The following is an 18,543-nucleotide window of genomic DNA, read 5'->3' as shown; positions in this document are numbered from 1 at the left end:
AGAAAATTGTGCGATGTCACTCTCTGCCCCCGTGGGACACGTGTGGAACGTCCTCCAAATGTCCTCTTTATTCATCCTCGTCCTCGTCCCCCCCTCTCTCTCTCTTATACCTGGGTTCTCACCTTCCCCGGGTCAGCCGTGGCCTGCGGACCACAGAGCCACATCCCAGGGAAGAAGCTCAGGCCAAACTAATCACAGGCAGATCAGCGGTAACAGTTAGATTAACCCATTTAGACCTAAGTTCGATTCTACAAAATGTTCTAAATCCTGACAGTTTTCTGAAAAACTATGTCAGTCGTTCTCACACAATTTCATGTCAAGGACTCCCAAAAAATATATGTAATTGGCCGCCGACCCCCATCGGAAAATATGTTGTTTCAGTAACCCCTCAGAAGCAACGATTTGAGTTAAAATATCCGCTGTGAAAGAATATATTCAAACATTTGGGCCACATTTTCACAATTTTTCAAAAATAGCAGACCTACAAGCTCGTAGCGCGCCACTCGGTGGCGCGCTATGAGCTTGTAGATCTGCTATTTTTCAATAGCTAAAGTATAACATAATGCTTAGTTAAAACACCAAAAGGGGTTCCCGTCCAGAATGGGTTAACTGCACCGTGCTCGACCTCTAGGTTCTTCCCGGAATTCAATTAAGGCCCGGGTAATGACTGGGAGCGCTGGAACCCGGAGTTATTTGGATCGCTGTGGAGCCACGCTGATTGAATTCCGAGGTTGCCGGGAGCGACGGTATGGAATAGAATCCAGGCGAGAGCCTGGGATGTCCCTGCCAGAGCAGGTAGAGGAAGCTAGAGGCTAGGAGCAAGTGGCGGAGTCACGTGCACTATAGTCTGCCCAGTACACAGGCACAGGCACGCACGCACGCACGCACGCACGCACGCACGCACGCACGCACGCACGCACGCACAGGCACAGGCACGCACAGGCACACACGCAAACACATCTACACAGTCACCAATACACAAACAAAGGCACCTCGGCAAATAACATCCAAACCCCTCTGTGCCCTTAACAATCATATTGAATGGAGAATATTCAGTTCAGTGCAATAAATCTTTATCGCATGAGGAGGGGAACTGTTGTTTGGCAAACCTTATAATCTTACCATGTGGGCTTTTCGTGTGATAGAAATGCCACGCTTTTACCCTCACATTCCCAATTCTCCCGTAACGCCCGGTGACACACAATCCCTTTTGTGGCCAACCAGAACCACTTCTGGGTCTTTTGAATTATGGCAGTAATTCATGATGAAGTGAAGTGGAGGTCTTTAGTTTCATAGGAATGATTGATGTCATGCTTGCACCGGAATATTGCGTTCCCGGGGCCATGTGCAATATATTCTACACATTCCATCTGGCTAGCAAGCAGCGTCTGTTGCCTGTCATTTTGGATCGGAGATTTTTGAGTCATAACTCGCGGGGGTTATTAACACATTGAGTGCTACTGTACCTGGTGGACGGAATTGGTGGTGGTGGTGCTTGGGTGCCACGTGATGAAAATCGATTCCACTATGACGTGCGTCCGGTTTTGGTTTCCATCTTGGATGCTAAAGCATAGCATCAATGCTAGCGAGCTAAAATGAGGCCAATCCTTGCTCTAGAAAACGCAGATGTTCCAATCGCGATCACCGGATAATCACAAATGACCTCCGAACGTCGGTGATTTGTTCAGTACCCCGGACAGCGCCGTAGTTTCCGAGAAAAGAGCGCGCACAAGGCCGCGGCTAATACAGAAGCTAACGGCTATGGAGAAACAGAAGCAGTGCTGGCGAGGCCTTAGCAAGCGTCCGTAGCAACCGGAGCGATTCCAAACATGAAACACAGCGAGGCTTTCTTATAACGATATCAAACGCCTTATAAGACGAGCCTACTTGTCATGACTGTGATTAGCACCATAATGTGTTAAACATGGAGGCCTTGAGCAGAGGTTTTGCCAAGGCCCCAGTGAGGCTCTCCAACGTTGAGGCACTCGGCCCTAGTGGTAAGAGGAGGGACTGCAGGCGGACCCGTGGATTCATGACAGGGAAACCCAGTGCAGCTGGGCTTTAACATTGAGCGCTCGGTTGCACTTCCACATTTGACCACCAACAGGTGGTGGTCAAATGCGGAAGTAGACGTTCTGAGACGGTTCTTCCGGGTGCTTCAAAACGCCACTGAGCAACTTCCACTGACATGAATAGCGGGGGGGGGACGGGGCTATCGCGCCGGTTCAGTCTCTATCCTTCTTTATACTCTATGGGTTTTGCGTGCAGTTGAAAGTTTGACCTTCTCCATCTCCTCTCCGGTGTGCAGGAGTGTCGTCCGAAGCAGTGGCGAGCCACCATCGTCCAGAAGAGAGACACGTTGTCCATCAGGGACGTGAAAGAAGACGACATTGGGAATTACACCTGTGAGGTCCAGTATGGAGGCTTCATCGTTCGAAAGACCACCGAGCTCACCGTCACTGGTAAGTCTTTAGGGGGACATTTGGAATATTTCGTTATTTGTAAACGAGGAGGGCATTGGATGCTTGTGTACATGAACGTACACACACGCACACACACACACACACACACACACACACACGCACACACACACACACACACACACACGCACACACACACGCACACACACACACACGCACACACACACACACGCACACACACACACACACACACACACACACACACATGCACACACGCACACACACCACACTCCTCCCTCATGCACCGCAGTGATGTCCTGCTGCCATGTTAATTGCCGGAGAAAGTTGAACCATCTCTTCTCTCCAGCTCGGCACTTTACAGCCTGCCGTGCCACGCGGAACATTTTAAGGCTACGACGCCTCATGTAGAGAACTAAATATGCAGGGCCAAGGTCAACGCTCTCTCTCTCACATCCGCCCTATCTCTCTCTCTCTCTCTCTCTTTCTCTCCCTTGCTCTTAACGTGGTGAACACACTGCGATGAAACATGAATTCATGCAGGCTCCGTCAGAGGGGGTCTTCAGTGCGAGACCCCGGGGGGTTAAGAGTGCGTGGATGTGGAGCCTCAGCCCCCGGAGCGAAACCCTATAGCTGGGCTTCATGGACCTGGTGTGAGCTCCACTGGCTACATGGGCCCCGGAGCAGCGGAGTGTGGGTCTGCTGGGTCAGCTGCTCTGAATAGGGTTGATGGGAAAAGGTCAAGCCTTTTTCTGTTCTTTGCCTTTTCTTTTCCCCCACAGCACAGATAAGAAAATGTATTGTGTATGGTGTTTGTGTGCGTGCGTGCGTGCGTGCGTGCGTGCGTGCGTGCGTGCGTGCGTGCGTGCGTGCGTGCGTGCGTGCGTGCGCGCATCATATTATACAGTATATCCCCGCCATAGTATTGTCTGCTATTGGATAAAGGCTGGGTTGTAATCCCATAAGCATAGCTTCCGGATTGGCTGCCCCAGTGATTGATGGCCAGCATTTTTATCGCCGGCATAGCTCGATAAGTATGAGGCAGATAGGAGGCAGATACAGTAGATCTCACTTTATCACCATTCCCATCACGGCAGAGAGTATTGTACTGTATGTGCAATTCACTTTGGGCTCAAGATATTTTATCACATTTTGGGCGGGAACCCCTTTTTTAGCTATTGAAAAATTGCAGATCCACAAGCTCATAGCGCGCCACCGAGTGGCGCGCTACGAGCTTGTAGCTCTGCTATTTTTGAAAAATCGTGAAAATATTTATTTCGGAAAACTGGAGGATTTAGAAGATTTATTTTTTAATTTCAGGCCTAAATGGGTTATTATATAGTGCCACGGTAAACGTTTCCAAACCCAAACCCAAATGATGCATTTTTATTCTGCCCCCTCTCGAAGCCAGCTGCAGAGTAATTATTGCTGCAGCGACAACACCAGCAGTATAAGTCTGCAACATTCGAGTCCATCCCGCAAATAAACTTTTACAGGATATTTCCTTTCTCTCTTAACCCATTTTGACCCATTTTATGTTTTTCCATGTCAGTCGTTCTTCGATTTTTCAAAAATAGCAGACCTACAAGCTCGTAGCGCGCCACTCGGTGGCGCCCTATGAGCTTGTAGATCTGCTATTTTTCAATAGCTAAAGCATAACATAATGCTAACACCAAAAGGGGTTCCCGCCCAAAATGGGTTAAGTGTGTTATTTCCCCTCTCTGTTCAGATAGCCTGTTTTTATTATTTTTATGCTTGTTTTGTTTTTGTCTGGCCCATTACGGTGGTGGAGGTTGTAAACTCATTTGTGTTTGCATTATGAAGTTTGTTTGTCTGTTTGCAGAGCAAAATGCCTGGGTATACATGCGTATTCGCCGGTATGTACTTTGGCTACAGTATCCTAGCGCGTTTGTTGTCAACATGACCTCCAATGTTCCGTAATGGCGGGGGCCATAAAAACTTTATGGGGTTATAAATATACACAGTGCACGCTAATGACACAGGGGGAGGGAAGGAGAGAGCATGGGAGAGGGAGAGAGAGAGAGAGAGAGAGGCAGGCAGGTAAAGAGGGAGAATATATCGAGAGAGAAAATTGGCATAAAGATTGCTGTAGTGATGGAAGTGTAATTCCAGCTGCCAATTTGTTTCTGGATATTAAAGTGTTGGTTGCCTGTCAACACTGAGAAGTGACTACGTGGAAATGAAACCATGGCAGGCCCAGCCTTTTGGAGCCTCTGAATGACGAGCACATTCACACAGCTGCTCTATATTGGCAGGTTTAAACCAGCAGTGATTCCCAAACCTTTTCATGCGGATCCACAGATTTGAAAAGATATGCCAGGGACCCCCATAAGAGAAGATTTTTACGGCTCTAGCAATGATTCTCAACCCGTTTAATTTCAAGGACCCCCAGTTTGACATGCATATTAGTCCTACAGACCCCCATTTAATGTCATTTTCATCTCTGGGACCCCAATTTATATTGTAAAATCAATGTTAAATGAACTCTGAGAGTGTACACTCTCAGAGTTACAGACTATCATTTAGCTGGGGACCCCCTGGAACTCCCTCAAGGACCCCTGGGGGTCCCCGTACCCCCAGGGGTCATAAAGGGCCACTTCACCCCTTTTGCAACCAGAGCTTATTTTAATGATGATTTTTAATGTTTAGGACACAGGAAACACTTTCCTGGGGTTTTTATGTGTGTAATATGTTTTTTTTTAAATATATTAGTCACGCATGTTCATGACCAAAATCGTGAAAATGTGGTCTCACTTCCTTCCTGGACTACAAAGTCACACCTCCATGCAGCCTCCCCCCTCTCCCCAAGGAGGGGAAGTGCACTAAAGCATTATGGGCATTGTAGGAATTGAGCAGTCCAGTCAAACCCTATAGTCAAACACACCGACTTGTGCTACTGTTGTCTATACTACAAATAGGCCTACTATTAACATTAAGTGACTGCAGTGCTTTCCCTTTAACCCATTTTGGGCGGGAACCCCTTTTGGTGTTAGCATTATGTTATGCTTTAGCTATTGAAAAATAGCAGATCTACAAGCTCATAGCGCGCCACCGAGTGGCGCGCTACGAGCTTGTAGGTCTGCTATTTTTGAAAAATCGTGAAAATATTTATTTCAGAAAACTGGAGGATTTAGAAGATTTTTTTAAATTTCGAGGTCAGACCTGAATGGGTTAACATCTCCAGAGGAAAGAAAGAAACGGTGAGGAGAAAGAAAGAAAGAAAGAAAGAAAGAAAGAAAGAAAGAAAGAAAGAAAGAAAGAAAGAGAGAGAGAGAGAGAGAGAGAGAGAGAGAGAGAGAGAGAGAGAGAGAGAGAGAGAGAGAGAGAGAAAGAAATAGGGAAGGAAATAAGGAGTGCCGTACGCCAGCTGTGTGGTGTGTTGTTATTCGGAGGCTCCTATGGTGTTCTTGACGTCGGTGTTGACAGGCAACATGCCGTGCTTGTATGCAGAAGCAAAATGGCACTGGGAAATCACACTTCCATCACTATACCACCCATAGTGTGTTGTGCACTTTGTGTATGCATGCACGCATCCGTGCACACAATACACATGCAGTACGTGCACACACACACACACACACACACACACACACACATAGATGGCTGCACACGAACTGTACACAAACAAAACGCACACAATCATAAAAACTGCCTGAGGTCCCTCTTCCCATGTTCCCCGTAATGGAATGTCAATGACTCGTCAGAATGGAGGAAGTCATTTTCTCTCTGGCGCTCAGGTCTTGATGATCCAGTGTTTTAGTGTGCCACGGACTGCTGGAGCGGGGATCTCATCCTGGCGTCTGTTCTGTTACGATCCACTTTAATATGACACAAAATATATACATATATATATATATATATTGCAGGTTCTCATCTTCCTAGATTTGCTACACACCTGTGGTGATTATTTTTTTGACAACCAACCTGACCACATTTGTAGCAGAGTGTGTGTGTGTGTGTGTGTGTGTGTGTGTGTGTGTGTGTGTGTGTGTGTGTGTGTGTGTGTGTGTGTGTGTGTGTGTGTGTGTGTGTGTGTGTGTGTGTGTGTGTGTGTGTGTGTGTTGCACTCTATTTAAAAATGAAAGCCTGTATTTGCTGTGTCGGGTTTGAACTGACATCACCGCCACTAGCATTATCACTCGATGTCACCGCCAGGTGGCAGGACCAGAGTAATCTAGTAAGAGAGTGGCGACACGCTTTGATCTTTGGTGCTATGGGCTATATAGTTCCAAACATTGGAACTATCCCATTGAGATAGAATGAGCACTTCCGCATTCCATTGTTACAATGGTAGTCAACGCTAGTCTTACTAGATTACTCTGGGCAGGACTAAACCAACTGACTGTCTAAAGTTATATACGCCCACCTTATCACATGAGAGATCATTCTTTTCCTCTGTGTACAAAATATGTAAAACCTGTATAGAGGGTATGCACATGCTTAAATTGAATGGCACATCGAGTGGCAAATCGAGTGGCAAAGCAACAGGCAAAGTGAGTTTAATGTTGTTTAATGCAATCAGATGGGACTTTTCTGTTTGGATGTATGGGCTGTCAAGGCCAGAAAGTCGTTTTTTGCCACTCAGTAGGCATTCCTGCATAACTTCCGGGTTTGATGATGATGTCACGCGCATACCCTCTATACTGTACGTCATTGACCCCCCAGGGTTCCCCAGGGATCTATACTTGGCCCCCTCCTTTTATTCCGCTACACCAAATCTAATCGCCGAAAATAGCTGATCTACAGTAGGCTACTAGCTCACAACGCAACATGCTGCAAGTTTGTAGATCGGCTATAGAGGGTATGCGCGTGACATCATCATCAAACCAGGAAGTTATGCAGGAATGCCTACTGAGTGGCAAAAAACTACTTTCTGGCCTTGACAGCCCATACATCCACATAATGCAATCATATCTGATTGCATTAAACAACATTAAACGATGTTAAACTCGATTTGCCACTCGATGTGCCATTCACTTTAAGCATGCGCATACTCTCTATTCCCACCGCATTGCTCACCTGTTATGGCATGCCCAGGGTAGCTACATCATGTATATGGATCTTGTGGTTAAGTGGCTGAAGATCTCTCTAAAATGCTTAACATTTTCCGTTAATGTTTAACATTTAGAAGTCACACCCCATTAAATGCTCCCCTCGCAGAGCCCTACATCCTGCAGGACGACAGCATTTTGCCTTATTGCAAGACAACAGCACCGGGCCAACTCCTCTATTAAAGCTAAACCCTACTAGAATTAGATTAGCTCATCCCGACCAACGGGCTCATTTCCTTTAATAAACCTACACCATCATCCCCTCAAGTGGGCGTGAGATTATCTACATTTTATCGCGTCCTGTTAAAAGCTGACACCACTGCCTCGGACGGACAGCATAAAAAGGCCAAACTACATCCCCAGTTCCGCGAGGGCTAATGTTGTAGTTTATTTGAAAGGCCCGGAGGATGAAGGAGGTCATTAAGTTTAACTGGTCTTAAACACAAGCGCACATAGAGACTGCCCTTTGCTTTGACCCCTGCTTCACTATGAAATGTGTATTTGTGTGTGCGCGTGTGTGTCGTGTGTGTTCATTCTTAATGCGTATGCTCACACGTGCATGTGTGAGGGCTGTCATGATTTACAGTCACACTGCACGTATGGGTTTGTTGTTGTGCGTACACGTGTGACGCGTGTATTGTATTCACCTTCTTCCCCTGACCCTGTCTCCGCCTGCGTTATACGGGGCTCTATTAGAGACAGTGGAGCTATATAGCTTCTATCTGGTATAAGGACAGTGCTGGAGTAATGGAGGTTAACTGTGGGCATAACCACAGGCCGCTCAACCCAGATCACACTGATCCTGGTATAGGCCCTTAATCAAGCGCAGAGCATGAGCTTTCGCTTCAGGTTAATGGAAATGTTAAAGAAAACAGCGACCCCAGTGCCGGGGGGGGCGGGGGGAGGGGGGGGGGGGGGGGTTCTCTCTAGTGTGTGTCAAATAGTATTTCAATGTCCTTATCTCACCACGTGCCCGTAGTGTAGGATTCACAGAAGGATACCATCGAGCACAGCCGAGAGTATAAGAATAACTTTATCGTCGGGCCAAGAAAGAGGTTTTTGTTCTCTGTGGACATTATATACCCCGCCCTGGCCTCGAATCCTCTCTCTGAGGAGAGAGTGCCGGTGTGCTATACTCTCATAGTTGTTCCATATACTGTACAGTAGGAACAGTAGGATACTGTACATGTAGGCCTTTGGCCTTTGGCCTGCGCTCCTCTGAGAGGAATTAACATCGCGTCACCAGGCCACCTTCCACCTTTTGGTCTGTGTTCCAAAATCGCTGTGAGAACCGGTCTGGAGCGGATGGTAATTTACGTCATGTTGTAGTCACTGATTTGTAGCCTGGCTAATAAGCCAGACTCAAATCACACTGTCCCGGGGGGCTGGTTCAAACATTTTCTCTTTGACGCAATTGGTCAGAGCTACTGTCAGTCAAAGGTCTCAAGCATTGAATGTCACTGTACCAAAGCCCGCCCATATTGCATACCGTGTCCCGATTGGCCACACCAGTTCTCTGGTGTAGGAAATGGGCTTACAATTGAGCCTCTCCAGACCGTAATCCGCCGGCAGGCAATCTTTTTTTTGCCAACGGCTGATTCGGTCTGGCTTATTAGCCAGGCTAACTGATTTGTAGTCTTCAGGCAGGAAACCACAAGGTGGAATAAGAAAGTTTGGTTTCCTGCCAGATGACTACAAATCAGTGACTACAACATGTACAGTATGCCTACAGCGGAAAAATGGAACATTAGCCTACAGGTCCATTTGGTTCCACATCCAACTCTCTGGGTTTTACAGTGCTACTTAACCCATTTTGGGCGGGAACCCCTTTTGCATTATGTTATACTTTAGCTATTGAAAATTAGCAGATCTACAAGCTCATAGTGTAGCACCGAGTGCCGCGCTATGAGCTTGTAGGTCTGCTATTTTTGAAAAATCGTGAAAATGTGGTGCAAATCTTTGAATATATATGCTTTCAGAGCGAACGTTTTTAACTCAAATCTTTGCTTCTGGGGCGTCCCTGGAACAACATATTTTCAGATGGGGGTCGGCGGCCAAATCCATATAATTTTTGGGGTTCTTGACCTCAGAATCAGAAGCCTTTATTGCCATGACATGTAAACATGTTAGGAATTTGGTTTGTTGGACAGCAGAGTGCAGTTACAACATTAGGATGTGGTGAATTATGAATCAATAATTCTTACAATATCTCATGTTCTTGGGCATAGCATATGGTGATCTGTTGTTTAGTTGGTCAGACTAGCTGGCTGGCTTAATTGGGGTCTGTCTTTGATATTCAAGGACCACCTGGGGACAGGGGTTGTTTTTACTGTGCCTTTTGTTTGAGTCCTGAGATCCTGGTTCACACCTAGGGCCATCAAATGCTAAACAGGGGTTCAAAGTGGCCACTCAACAAATGGCTGATCAATGCGTAAGCTGGGGTTGACTTCAGGGGAACAGTGAACACGCCTCTATTCTCACCTCTGTGGAAATTGTACTTAATGTCATGCAATTGAATGTAACCAGTTCAGTCAGTTGGCCAGTCACTACCTGGTGGCTGGTCAAGGCCAGCCAGGCCTATGCTATGCTATGCTGTGTACTCCGAAATAAACATCAAGGAACATCAATCTGCTCTGTCGTGCTGTCTCACAATTATCTCCGCTCTCCCGTTTTGGTTAAGTTTGTATGGTCTCGTGTCATAAGATACGACAGATGGTGCGCGATCCCGACCTTCATGGTGTTTACACCAGTTAGGAGAAGAATCGGCGGCTTTTTTATTCAGTCTAATCAGCGGGTTTTTGTGAGAGACGGCGACGACGGGTTCCAGCGGAACGAGGAGGAGGATGACGACGGACCACCGCGATGAGGAGTGTTGCGCAGCGGCGGCGTGCGTCACTATCCAGCCAGTGCACGGGGTGGACAGGGGAGCGGTCGGCGGGGAAGCAACAGCCTTCACGGGGGCCTTCGATCATCAACTCTACGCTGGGGACGGCGAGCAGGGGAGCGATGCAGCACGGCACGGGGACGCCAGCGGAGGTCCACGACGGGGTGAGGCGGCCACTCGACGCTTGGCGCGGCGGTTTCCTCTCGACAGGAGGACGGTGTCGACCAGCGGCCGTGTAGTATGCAGTGTACTGATCACACATTGCACGCACGACACAGGCCGAAGAAGGACACATCTCCGTGGCGGCGACGGTTTCCACTTTCCATGGCCGACTGACAACGCAAGCTGAGGGCCTTCACGGGCCTACGGGGTCTGTGATGAAGATGTTGCTTTTCTCTTCGTTTTCCCATCTCTGTTGTTTCAGAGCTGGGAGGGGGGAGAGATGATGAGATGAGGAGATGATGAGCGTTTGCTTCGAGAACTTTCAGCGAGAACAGCGGTGAACATTTTCTCAACTTGATCTGCAGCTGAAGCGAACTTTGAGGTAACGGAATGCAGAATACAGAAGAATTTCCTTTGTCCGTACAGAGAAAAGATGGACTTTCCTTCTCTCTGTTTACAAAATTGTGCGTCATGTTTGTTTCAACATGAAAAAAAAGGCCTCATGTTGGTATGTTTTGTCGTATAATTAGGTAAGTTGGTTCATAAGTAGCCTAATTGTGAATCAAATAGGTGTTTTCCTCGAGACGTGAAGAGAGTATTAATTAGTTAAATATTGCTTAAACTCTGGCCTGTTAATGTATTTGTTTATGGTCAGGATAGGTCTGGAGACTTATTTTGATTTTGGTCCTGTGAAACTCCAAAGAGAGAGTTTCATGTGATTTGGTGTGTATGTTCTATATACCTTAGTGGAGCAGAGTTTTATTTAAAGCATTATAAACGTATAGATATGTTATGGCACGTCCTAAATTTCCTGAAAGCGGCAATGTCTTGTTTAAACGTCAGCTAATTGTAACTTACTAATCATTTTCCATTATTCATTGTTTAAGATTACTTGTCAGGATAGTGATTAAATTGGCAGCCGAATACAGTGTTTGAAGAGGGTTTAATTTACTGATACGAAATTGTATTTGTACTTACTGTAAATGAAATCATTTATGTCGAGTTGTGTAATCTTGAATGTCTGTGTTTGAAAACCATTTGGGAAGTTCTGTACTGTAATGCTGTTATTCTGGTGTCTTGAATGTATTGTTAACCGGAGGATCAAGGGGGGTGGTAACTGGTAAGATAATTATGGTTTCATATTTCATAGTGACAGACTAGAGTTTGTCAAAGGGGGAATGTGGTGAATTATGAATCAATAATTCTTACAATATCTCATGTTCTTGGGCATAGCATATGGTGATCTGTTGTTTAGTTGGTCAGACTAGCTGGCTGGCTTAATTGGGGTCTGTCTTTGATATTCAAGGACCACCTGGGGACAGGGGTTGTTTTTACTGTGCCTTTTGTTTGAGTCCTGAGATCCTGGTTCACACCTAGGGCCATCAAATGCTAAACAGGGGTTCAAAGTGGCCACTCAACAAATGGCTGATCAATGCGTAAGCTGGGGTTGACTTCAGGGGAACAGTGAACACGCCTCTATTCTCACCTCTGTGGAAATTGTACTTAATGTCATGCAATTGAATGTAACCAGTTCAGTCAGTTGGCCAGTCACTACCTGGTGGCTGGTCAAGGCCAGCCAGGCCTATGCTATGCTATGCTGTGTACTCCGAAATAAACATCAAGGAACATCAATCTGCTCTGTCGTGCTGTCTCACAATTATCTCCGCTCTCCCGTTTTGGTTAAGTTTGTATGGTCTCGTGTCATAAGATACGACAAGGACAAGTGCAAAACAGGACAAGACAAAAGTGCAAGTGCAAAAACAACATGCAATGAATAGTGAAATATAAAGCAGAGAGTTTGAGTGTTCAGGTCAGTTCAGTTCAGAGCACAAGTTGGTCCATTCCACTCTGAGTGGGGGGATGGAGGGAGGATAGAAGGGGGTCAGGGGGGGACACCAGCAGCATTGAGGAGCCGGATAGACGTGGGGAAAAAGCTGTTAGAATGTCACAGTCTTTGACATGAAATATTGAGCGCCACCGATATAGAAACATAGGTATTTCAGAAAACTGGAGGATTTAGAAGACATTTTTTAAATTTCGACAGGCCTAAATGGGTTACGGTGATGCCTGTGTGTGAGCATCTGCATTTTCTTGTTTGTGTTCTGTTCTTTTTTTTTTATGGTATGCCGGAACCATTTCATTCACTTGTATGGGGCTCTCAGGCCCCATTCCCAGTGCGCTGACGGTAATGCTTCAACACCACAACGCCAGATAAAGGCTGGGTTCAGCTGATGTATGCAGCTCCCGCTGCACTGTGTATATACACTGTAGGCAGGGAAATATTATGCTGAGATAGAGGCTGAAAACACACACAGAGAAAGAGACTGGCAACAACAGATAGCAATAGAGAGAGAGAGAGAGAAGGTGAGAAACAGGAAGGACATTGCAAGAAGAGATCTTGCAGGTATGGTTCTCCCGATCCGATCACGTGATCGGAAATCGGGGCCGATCGGGTGATTTTCAAAAGATCTGCATCGGGAGGAAAAAAAGATCGGCTGCCATGTGTCTGAATGTGAAAACCTTTTTAGTCAAAATCAGAATAATCTTGCATTAAGATAAGATTTTTGTTTTGTTTAAAAAGGTAATAATTTTAATGACTGATCTCAGTAAGTTTTGCCATAATCACGCAGCTCTATAACAGTGACACGGACATGACAGCAATGGTACAAAACATATTTTAACCCATTTAGACCTGACCTGACCTGAACCCTATGTTTCTATGTCAGTGGTACTCAATATTTCATGTCAAGGACCCCAAAATTATATGTAAATGGCCGCGGACCCCCATCTGAAAATGTGTCATTCCAGGAACCTCTCAGAAGCAAAGCTTTGAGTTAAAAACGTATTCTGAAAGAATATATAGTCACATTTTCACGATTTTTCAAAAATAGCAGATCTACAAGCTCATAGCGCGGCACCGAGTGCCGCGCTATGAGCTTGTAGATCTGAGTGTTCTGAGTGTTGTGTAAAAAATATAAATATCGGATCGGGGACAAATAGGTATCGGCAAGATACTCAAGATCAAATGATCGAAAATAAATAAATCGGGACGACCCTACTTGCAGGAGAGAGATAGAATCGGGAGAATGCAAGTTGTAGAAAAGGAGGGCGAACAGGCGTATAAAAGGGCAGAAAGACCGACTGACCGATGCAATCTCATCTGGAATTCCTCACCACTCGACCACCACTTCTTCCCCAGCAGAAACCGGCGTGTCTGGGCTCTCTAAACCGACTATTATCCGCCGTGTTTATCACAGTGCACCATTACCATTCCACCTCTCCGTCTGACTTACTGTAATGGAGTCGTTTGGTTTTGATGGATGCCCGAAGGCGTGGGTTTCTATCTATTGCTCTCATTATACCCTCCCCGTGTCTGCATCCCCCTCCTCACCATAGAAATGTCCGCCCGGGTTGCTGCTAGCTCTGCGCGTGCAGCCACACCGCGAGCGCGGTGATTGAGGTTAAGGCCAAAGTAAAAAAAAAAATTACAGTACATTTGGCACAGTGCATTGGGGGGGGGGGGGGGGTGGAAAGGACACGGGGAAATGGAGGAGGAGGGAGGGAGGTAGGGGGGCCGGAGATCTTTTGTGTGTATATACGGTAGAATAATATGCATGATAATAAACAAATGGGGAGATGTCCGTATAAGACCGGCTTTATGTAGTGTGACGTGTTGTAGGAGTCCATATGTGACGGTTATGTGTTTGCAGTTTGTGGTTCTGGCCTATAAGTGGGGCGTTAACGCATTCTGGGCGCGAACCCCCTTTTGGTGTTTAAAGCATTATGTCATACTTTAGCTATTGGAAAATAGCAGATCTACAAGCTCATAGCGCGGCACTCGGTGAACTTATGAACTATTTTTGAAAAATCGTGAAATTGTGTGCCTCAAATCTTTGAATATATATTCACTCAAATCTTTGAATATATATTCACTCAAATCTTTGAATATATATTCACTCAAATCTTTGCTTGTCCCTGGAACAACATATTTTCAGATGGGGGTCGGCGGCATATTACATATAATTTTTGGGGTCCTTGACATGAAATATCGAGAACCACTGATATAGAAACATGAGGTTTTTCAGAAAAAAATACATTTTAAAAAGACATCTTTTAAATTTCGACGTCAGGCCTAAATGCGTTAACATAGAAGGGCTGGTAGGGCTGTGCAGGGGACCCCCCACCCCACCCTCCCCTCTCATATTCCTTCCTGCACATTGTCATTTGAAGCATATACTGGCTTATTGGTTCTTCAGCAAGGCACTATAGCTGTTCCATTTAAGGTCCATTCATCATGCAGTGGAGTATACGTTAACCTGTTTGTCCTTCCCTTCCTGGATGAGATCTCACGTTTGATAGGTGTACTCTGTGTGTGTGCGTGTGTGCGCGTGTGTGTGCGTGTGCGCGTGCGTGCGTGCATGCGCGTGCACAGAAAGAGGAAGTGAGGTGTGTGTTTAATAGGAGTGTGTTTACAGGCGTGTGTTTGCATGTGCGTGTAGTGTACATGTGTGTGCAGTGTGTGCAGGCGTGTGTGCACAGAAAAGGGAAGTGGGATGTGTGTGCATGTGCGTGTGTGAATGTGTGTGCGTGCTTGTCAGAAAGAGGAAGTTTGGTGTGTGCGTGCGTGTGTGCGAGAGGAGGTGATCCAGGACATTGTCTCATCGCAGTAAAAGGTTCAGTACAGTTGCTGTGCTGTGGAGTCACCTTCAGGAGCATTCACAGACTTCACAACCATATAAAATCTTACTCGCAGTGTGTATGATGGTGTGTGTGTGTACATGTGTAGCGTACCGTTGGTGCACGTGTGTGTGTGTGTGTGTGTGCGTGTGTGCATGCGCGTGCGCATGATGATGATGATGGTGATGATGCTGGTGGTGAGGCTGCTCCATTTTATGTGTGCCCGTCATCTGTGTTTGTATGTTTTGCGTGTGTGTGTGTGCGTGCGTGCAAAGGGCCTACTTAGGCCTCGGCCCAGGGGCTCCTACAGTATATAAGCCAGAACCTTTGCATTAATTGTGATGCTTATTAAATGTACCTTTCTTGTCACAGGGCTTATTCATTGGTGTCAGACCCTCTACTGAAAACTGAAGGTCCTAAACATTCACTTTAAAGACACAAGAATACCATTTAAGTGAGTGTTTAGTCTGTCCTATGCTGTCTGATTAATACTTCGTAATACGACCACGTAATACGACGCGTTGCGTGCCACAACGCGTCGGAAATAGCTGATGCACAAGCTCACAACACGCCGGTGTGAGTTTGTAAATCTTCAGCGTACACCAGTGTGTGACAGAGCATGAATTATGCATTAGTTAATATGCTTTTGAGTTAATATGCTTTTGAGTTAACTGCAACTGCCGCAAACCCTCCAGCCTCGGCGGCGGCGGCGGTGGCTCAGGGGTAGAGTGGCTGCATGGTAACCGCAAGGTCGCCTGTTCGAACGCGGGTTCCCCCAGAGTTAGTGTCGAAGTGTCCTTGAGCAAGACACTGAACCCCTAATTGCTCCTGATGTGCTGGTTGGGGCCTCGCATGGTTTCCACCGCTATCGGTGTATGAATGTGTGTGTGAATGTAATGCACAATCTATGTAAAGCGCCTTGGATAAAGGTGCTATATAAATGCACCATTTACCATTTTAGCCTCGGAGCACACAGAGGCAAGAAGTTCTCCTCCTCTGTCTATATACGCGAGATGGGCGGTGGCTGCAAAGGGAGACGGATAGAGACGGATGGACAGGGACTGTCTGTCTGACTTCCCCCCTGCGTGTGTGTGTGTGTGTGTGTGTGTGTGTGTGTGTGTGTGTGTGTGTGTGTGTGTGTGTGTGGGTGTGTGGGTGTGTGCGCGCACACACACACGCACGCACGCACACACACACACGCGCGCACACGCACACGCCCACACCGCACAAACATCAATCATAGCCATGGCTACGGAGCGCAAAAATAACAACATACTGGATACTATAGTGTTGTTTTTCCAATCTATCCAGAGGCCTTGATGATTGCTGTGTTTTTTGTGGGGTTAAATAAGGATGCGTATTGAGAGTGCAGGGACCTCTGTAGCGTTTTCCTATCATGCTGTAGTGTAGAGGACATGGTGTGGCTGATGGTGGCCACAGACAGCTGTAGTGAACATGGTGAGGCTGATGGTGGCCACAGACAGCTGTAGAGAACATGGTGTGGCCCACAGACAGCTGTAGTGAACATGGTGTGGCTGATGGTGGCCACAGACAGCTGTAGTGAACATGGTGTGGCTGATGATGGCCACAGACAGCTGTAGTGAACATGGTGTGGCTGATGGTGGCCACAGACAGCTGTAGTGAACATGGTGTGGCTGATGGTGGCCACAGACAGCTGTAGTGAACATGGTGTGGCTGATGATGGCCACAGACAGCTGTAGTGAACATGGTGAGGCTGATGGTGGCCACAGACAGCTGTAGTGAACATGGTGAGGCTGATGATGGCCACAGACAGCTGTAGTGAACATGGTGAGGCTGATGGTGGCCACAGACAGACAGCTGTAGTGAACATGGTGAGGCTGATGGTGGCCACAGACAGACAGCTGTAGTGAACATGGTGAGGCTGATGATGGCCACAGACCGTAATCATTTCCCCGAGCAGCTGAGTTGGTGTAAATCATGTAAAGGTAGTATTACTGGGTGGAGCGTCGTATAGCTCATTAGTCGGAGGTCAACTTTCATTCGCCGTCATTAGCTCATCCATTCTCTCTCTCTCTCTCTCTCTCTCTCTCTCTCTCTCTCTCTCTCTCTCTCTCTCTCTAACTCCCCCTTCCCCCCCACACTGTACTTCCCTCAAGTGTTCTCCAACTCGCTTCATCACTATTCATCAGCTGTCCTCCCAGACTCTAAGCGGGCCAGGGTTCACATTGTTTTAACCCATTCTGACCTGAGATCAGATTCTAAAAATGTCTTCTACATCCTGACAGTTTTCTGAAAAAGCTATGTTTCTATGTCAGTGGTTCTTCGATTTTTCAAAAATAGCAGACCTACAAGCTCGTAGCGCGCCACTCGCTATGAGCTTGTAGATCTGCTATTTTTCAACAGCTAAAGCATAACCCTAATGCTAACACCAAAAGGGGTTCCCGCCCCAAAATGGGTTAATTCAATTAAAATTGACATCAATCTGCACGTGACGAATGAAATTTACGTCCTCAGCAATTAATCCCGCCTGCCCTGCTAATCCCCCCACCCCCCCCCACCCCCCTTGATTACCCATCCACCCACTCAACCCACACCCCCCTCCCCCCCATTGGTTATTATCGTATCTAGACCCAGGGCTAGCGACGGAGCAGAAATTAAATTAAAATCATAATTCAGAACCTTTTGAAGTTTAGGTCAATAGCGAAGCAGTGTTTCTTTGTGTGACTGGTGGTGAATGCACATCTGGAGAAGGGAGCCTCCTGCTGTAATAGTCGGTGGATCGGCCTCCTGCCTTTGCAGTGCCAATAAACCGTTTTCTGAAATAAATATTTTCACGTTTTTTCAAAAATAGCAGACCTATAGCATGTTCTCCCCGTGTCCCCTAGGGTAGGTACCCTCACAAAAACATGCAGTAATCCTGGTCTCTAAACAAACTGCCTCCCCCTGGCCAGCCGGGGCGCCTGATGGAGGGGAAAGGAACTGGTTGGAATAACGTGTTCCTTCTACGCGCTACGTCCAACCAGGGAAACTCCCCCCTGTTACGTGTAAACACGCAGGAAGGAAGCATGAGTTCAAGTCCGTTGCTCTCCCCATGTCCCCAATATATGGGGACTAGGTTGGCGGAGGGTGTGTAGAGAGCCCAGGATCACATTAGATAATTGGCACAGGGGTGAAAAAAAATGGGTTACAAAATCGAGGGATAAAAATTAAAGAAAAAAAATAAATAGCAGATCTACAAGCTCGTGAGCTTGTAGATCTGCTGTTTTTCAATAGCTAAATTATAACATAATGTTTGAAACACCAAAAGGGGGTTCCCGCCCAAAATGGG

General features: G+C 46.7%; 1 protein-coding gene across 1 annotated transcript in view; it reads left to right on the top strand.

Moving 5' to 3' along the window:
- The window catches only part of il1rapl1a (interleukin 1 receptor accessory protein-like 1a), a gene marked incomplete at its 3' end in the record, with an annotated part of 226,254 nt that overhangs the window by 75,710 nt on the left and 132,001 nt on the right, over positions 1-18,543 (top strand). Inside the window, exon 4 of the mRNA XM_079518730.1 lies at positions 2,309-2,462. Within this exon, the coding sequence (XP_079374856.1) occupies positions 2,309-2,462 (154 nt within the window). The remainder of the gene's footprint in view (positions 1-2,308; positions 2,463-18,543) is intronic.

The sequence above is a fragment of the Electrona antarctica genome (assembly GCF_951216825.1).
Source record: "Electrona antarctica genome assembly, chromosome: 13".
Taxonomy (NCBI): domain Eukaryota; kingdom Metazoa; phylum Chordata; class Actinopteri; order Myctophiformes; family Myctophidae; genus Electrona; species Electrona antarctica.
This window is presented reverse-complemented; position numbering and strand designations above follow the sequence as displayed.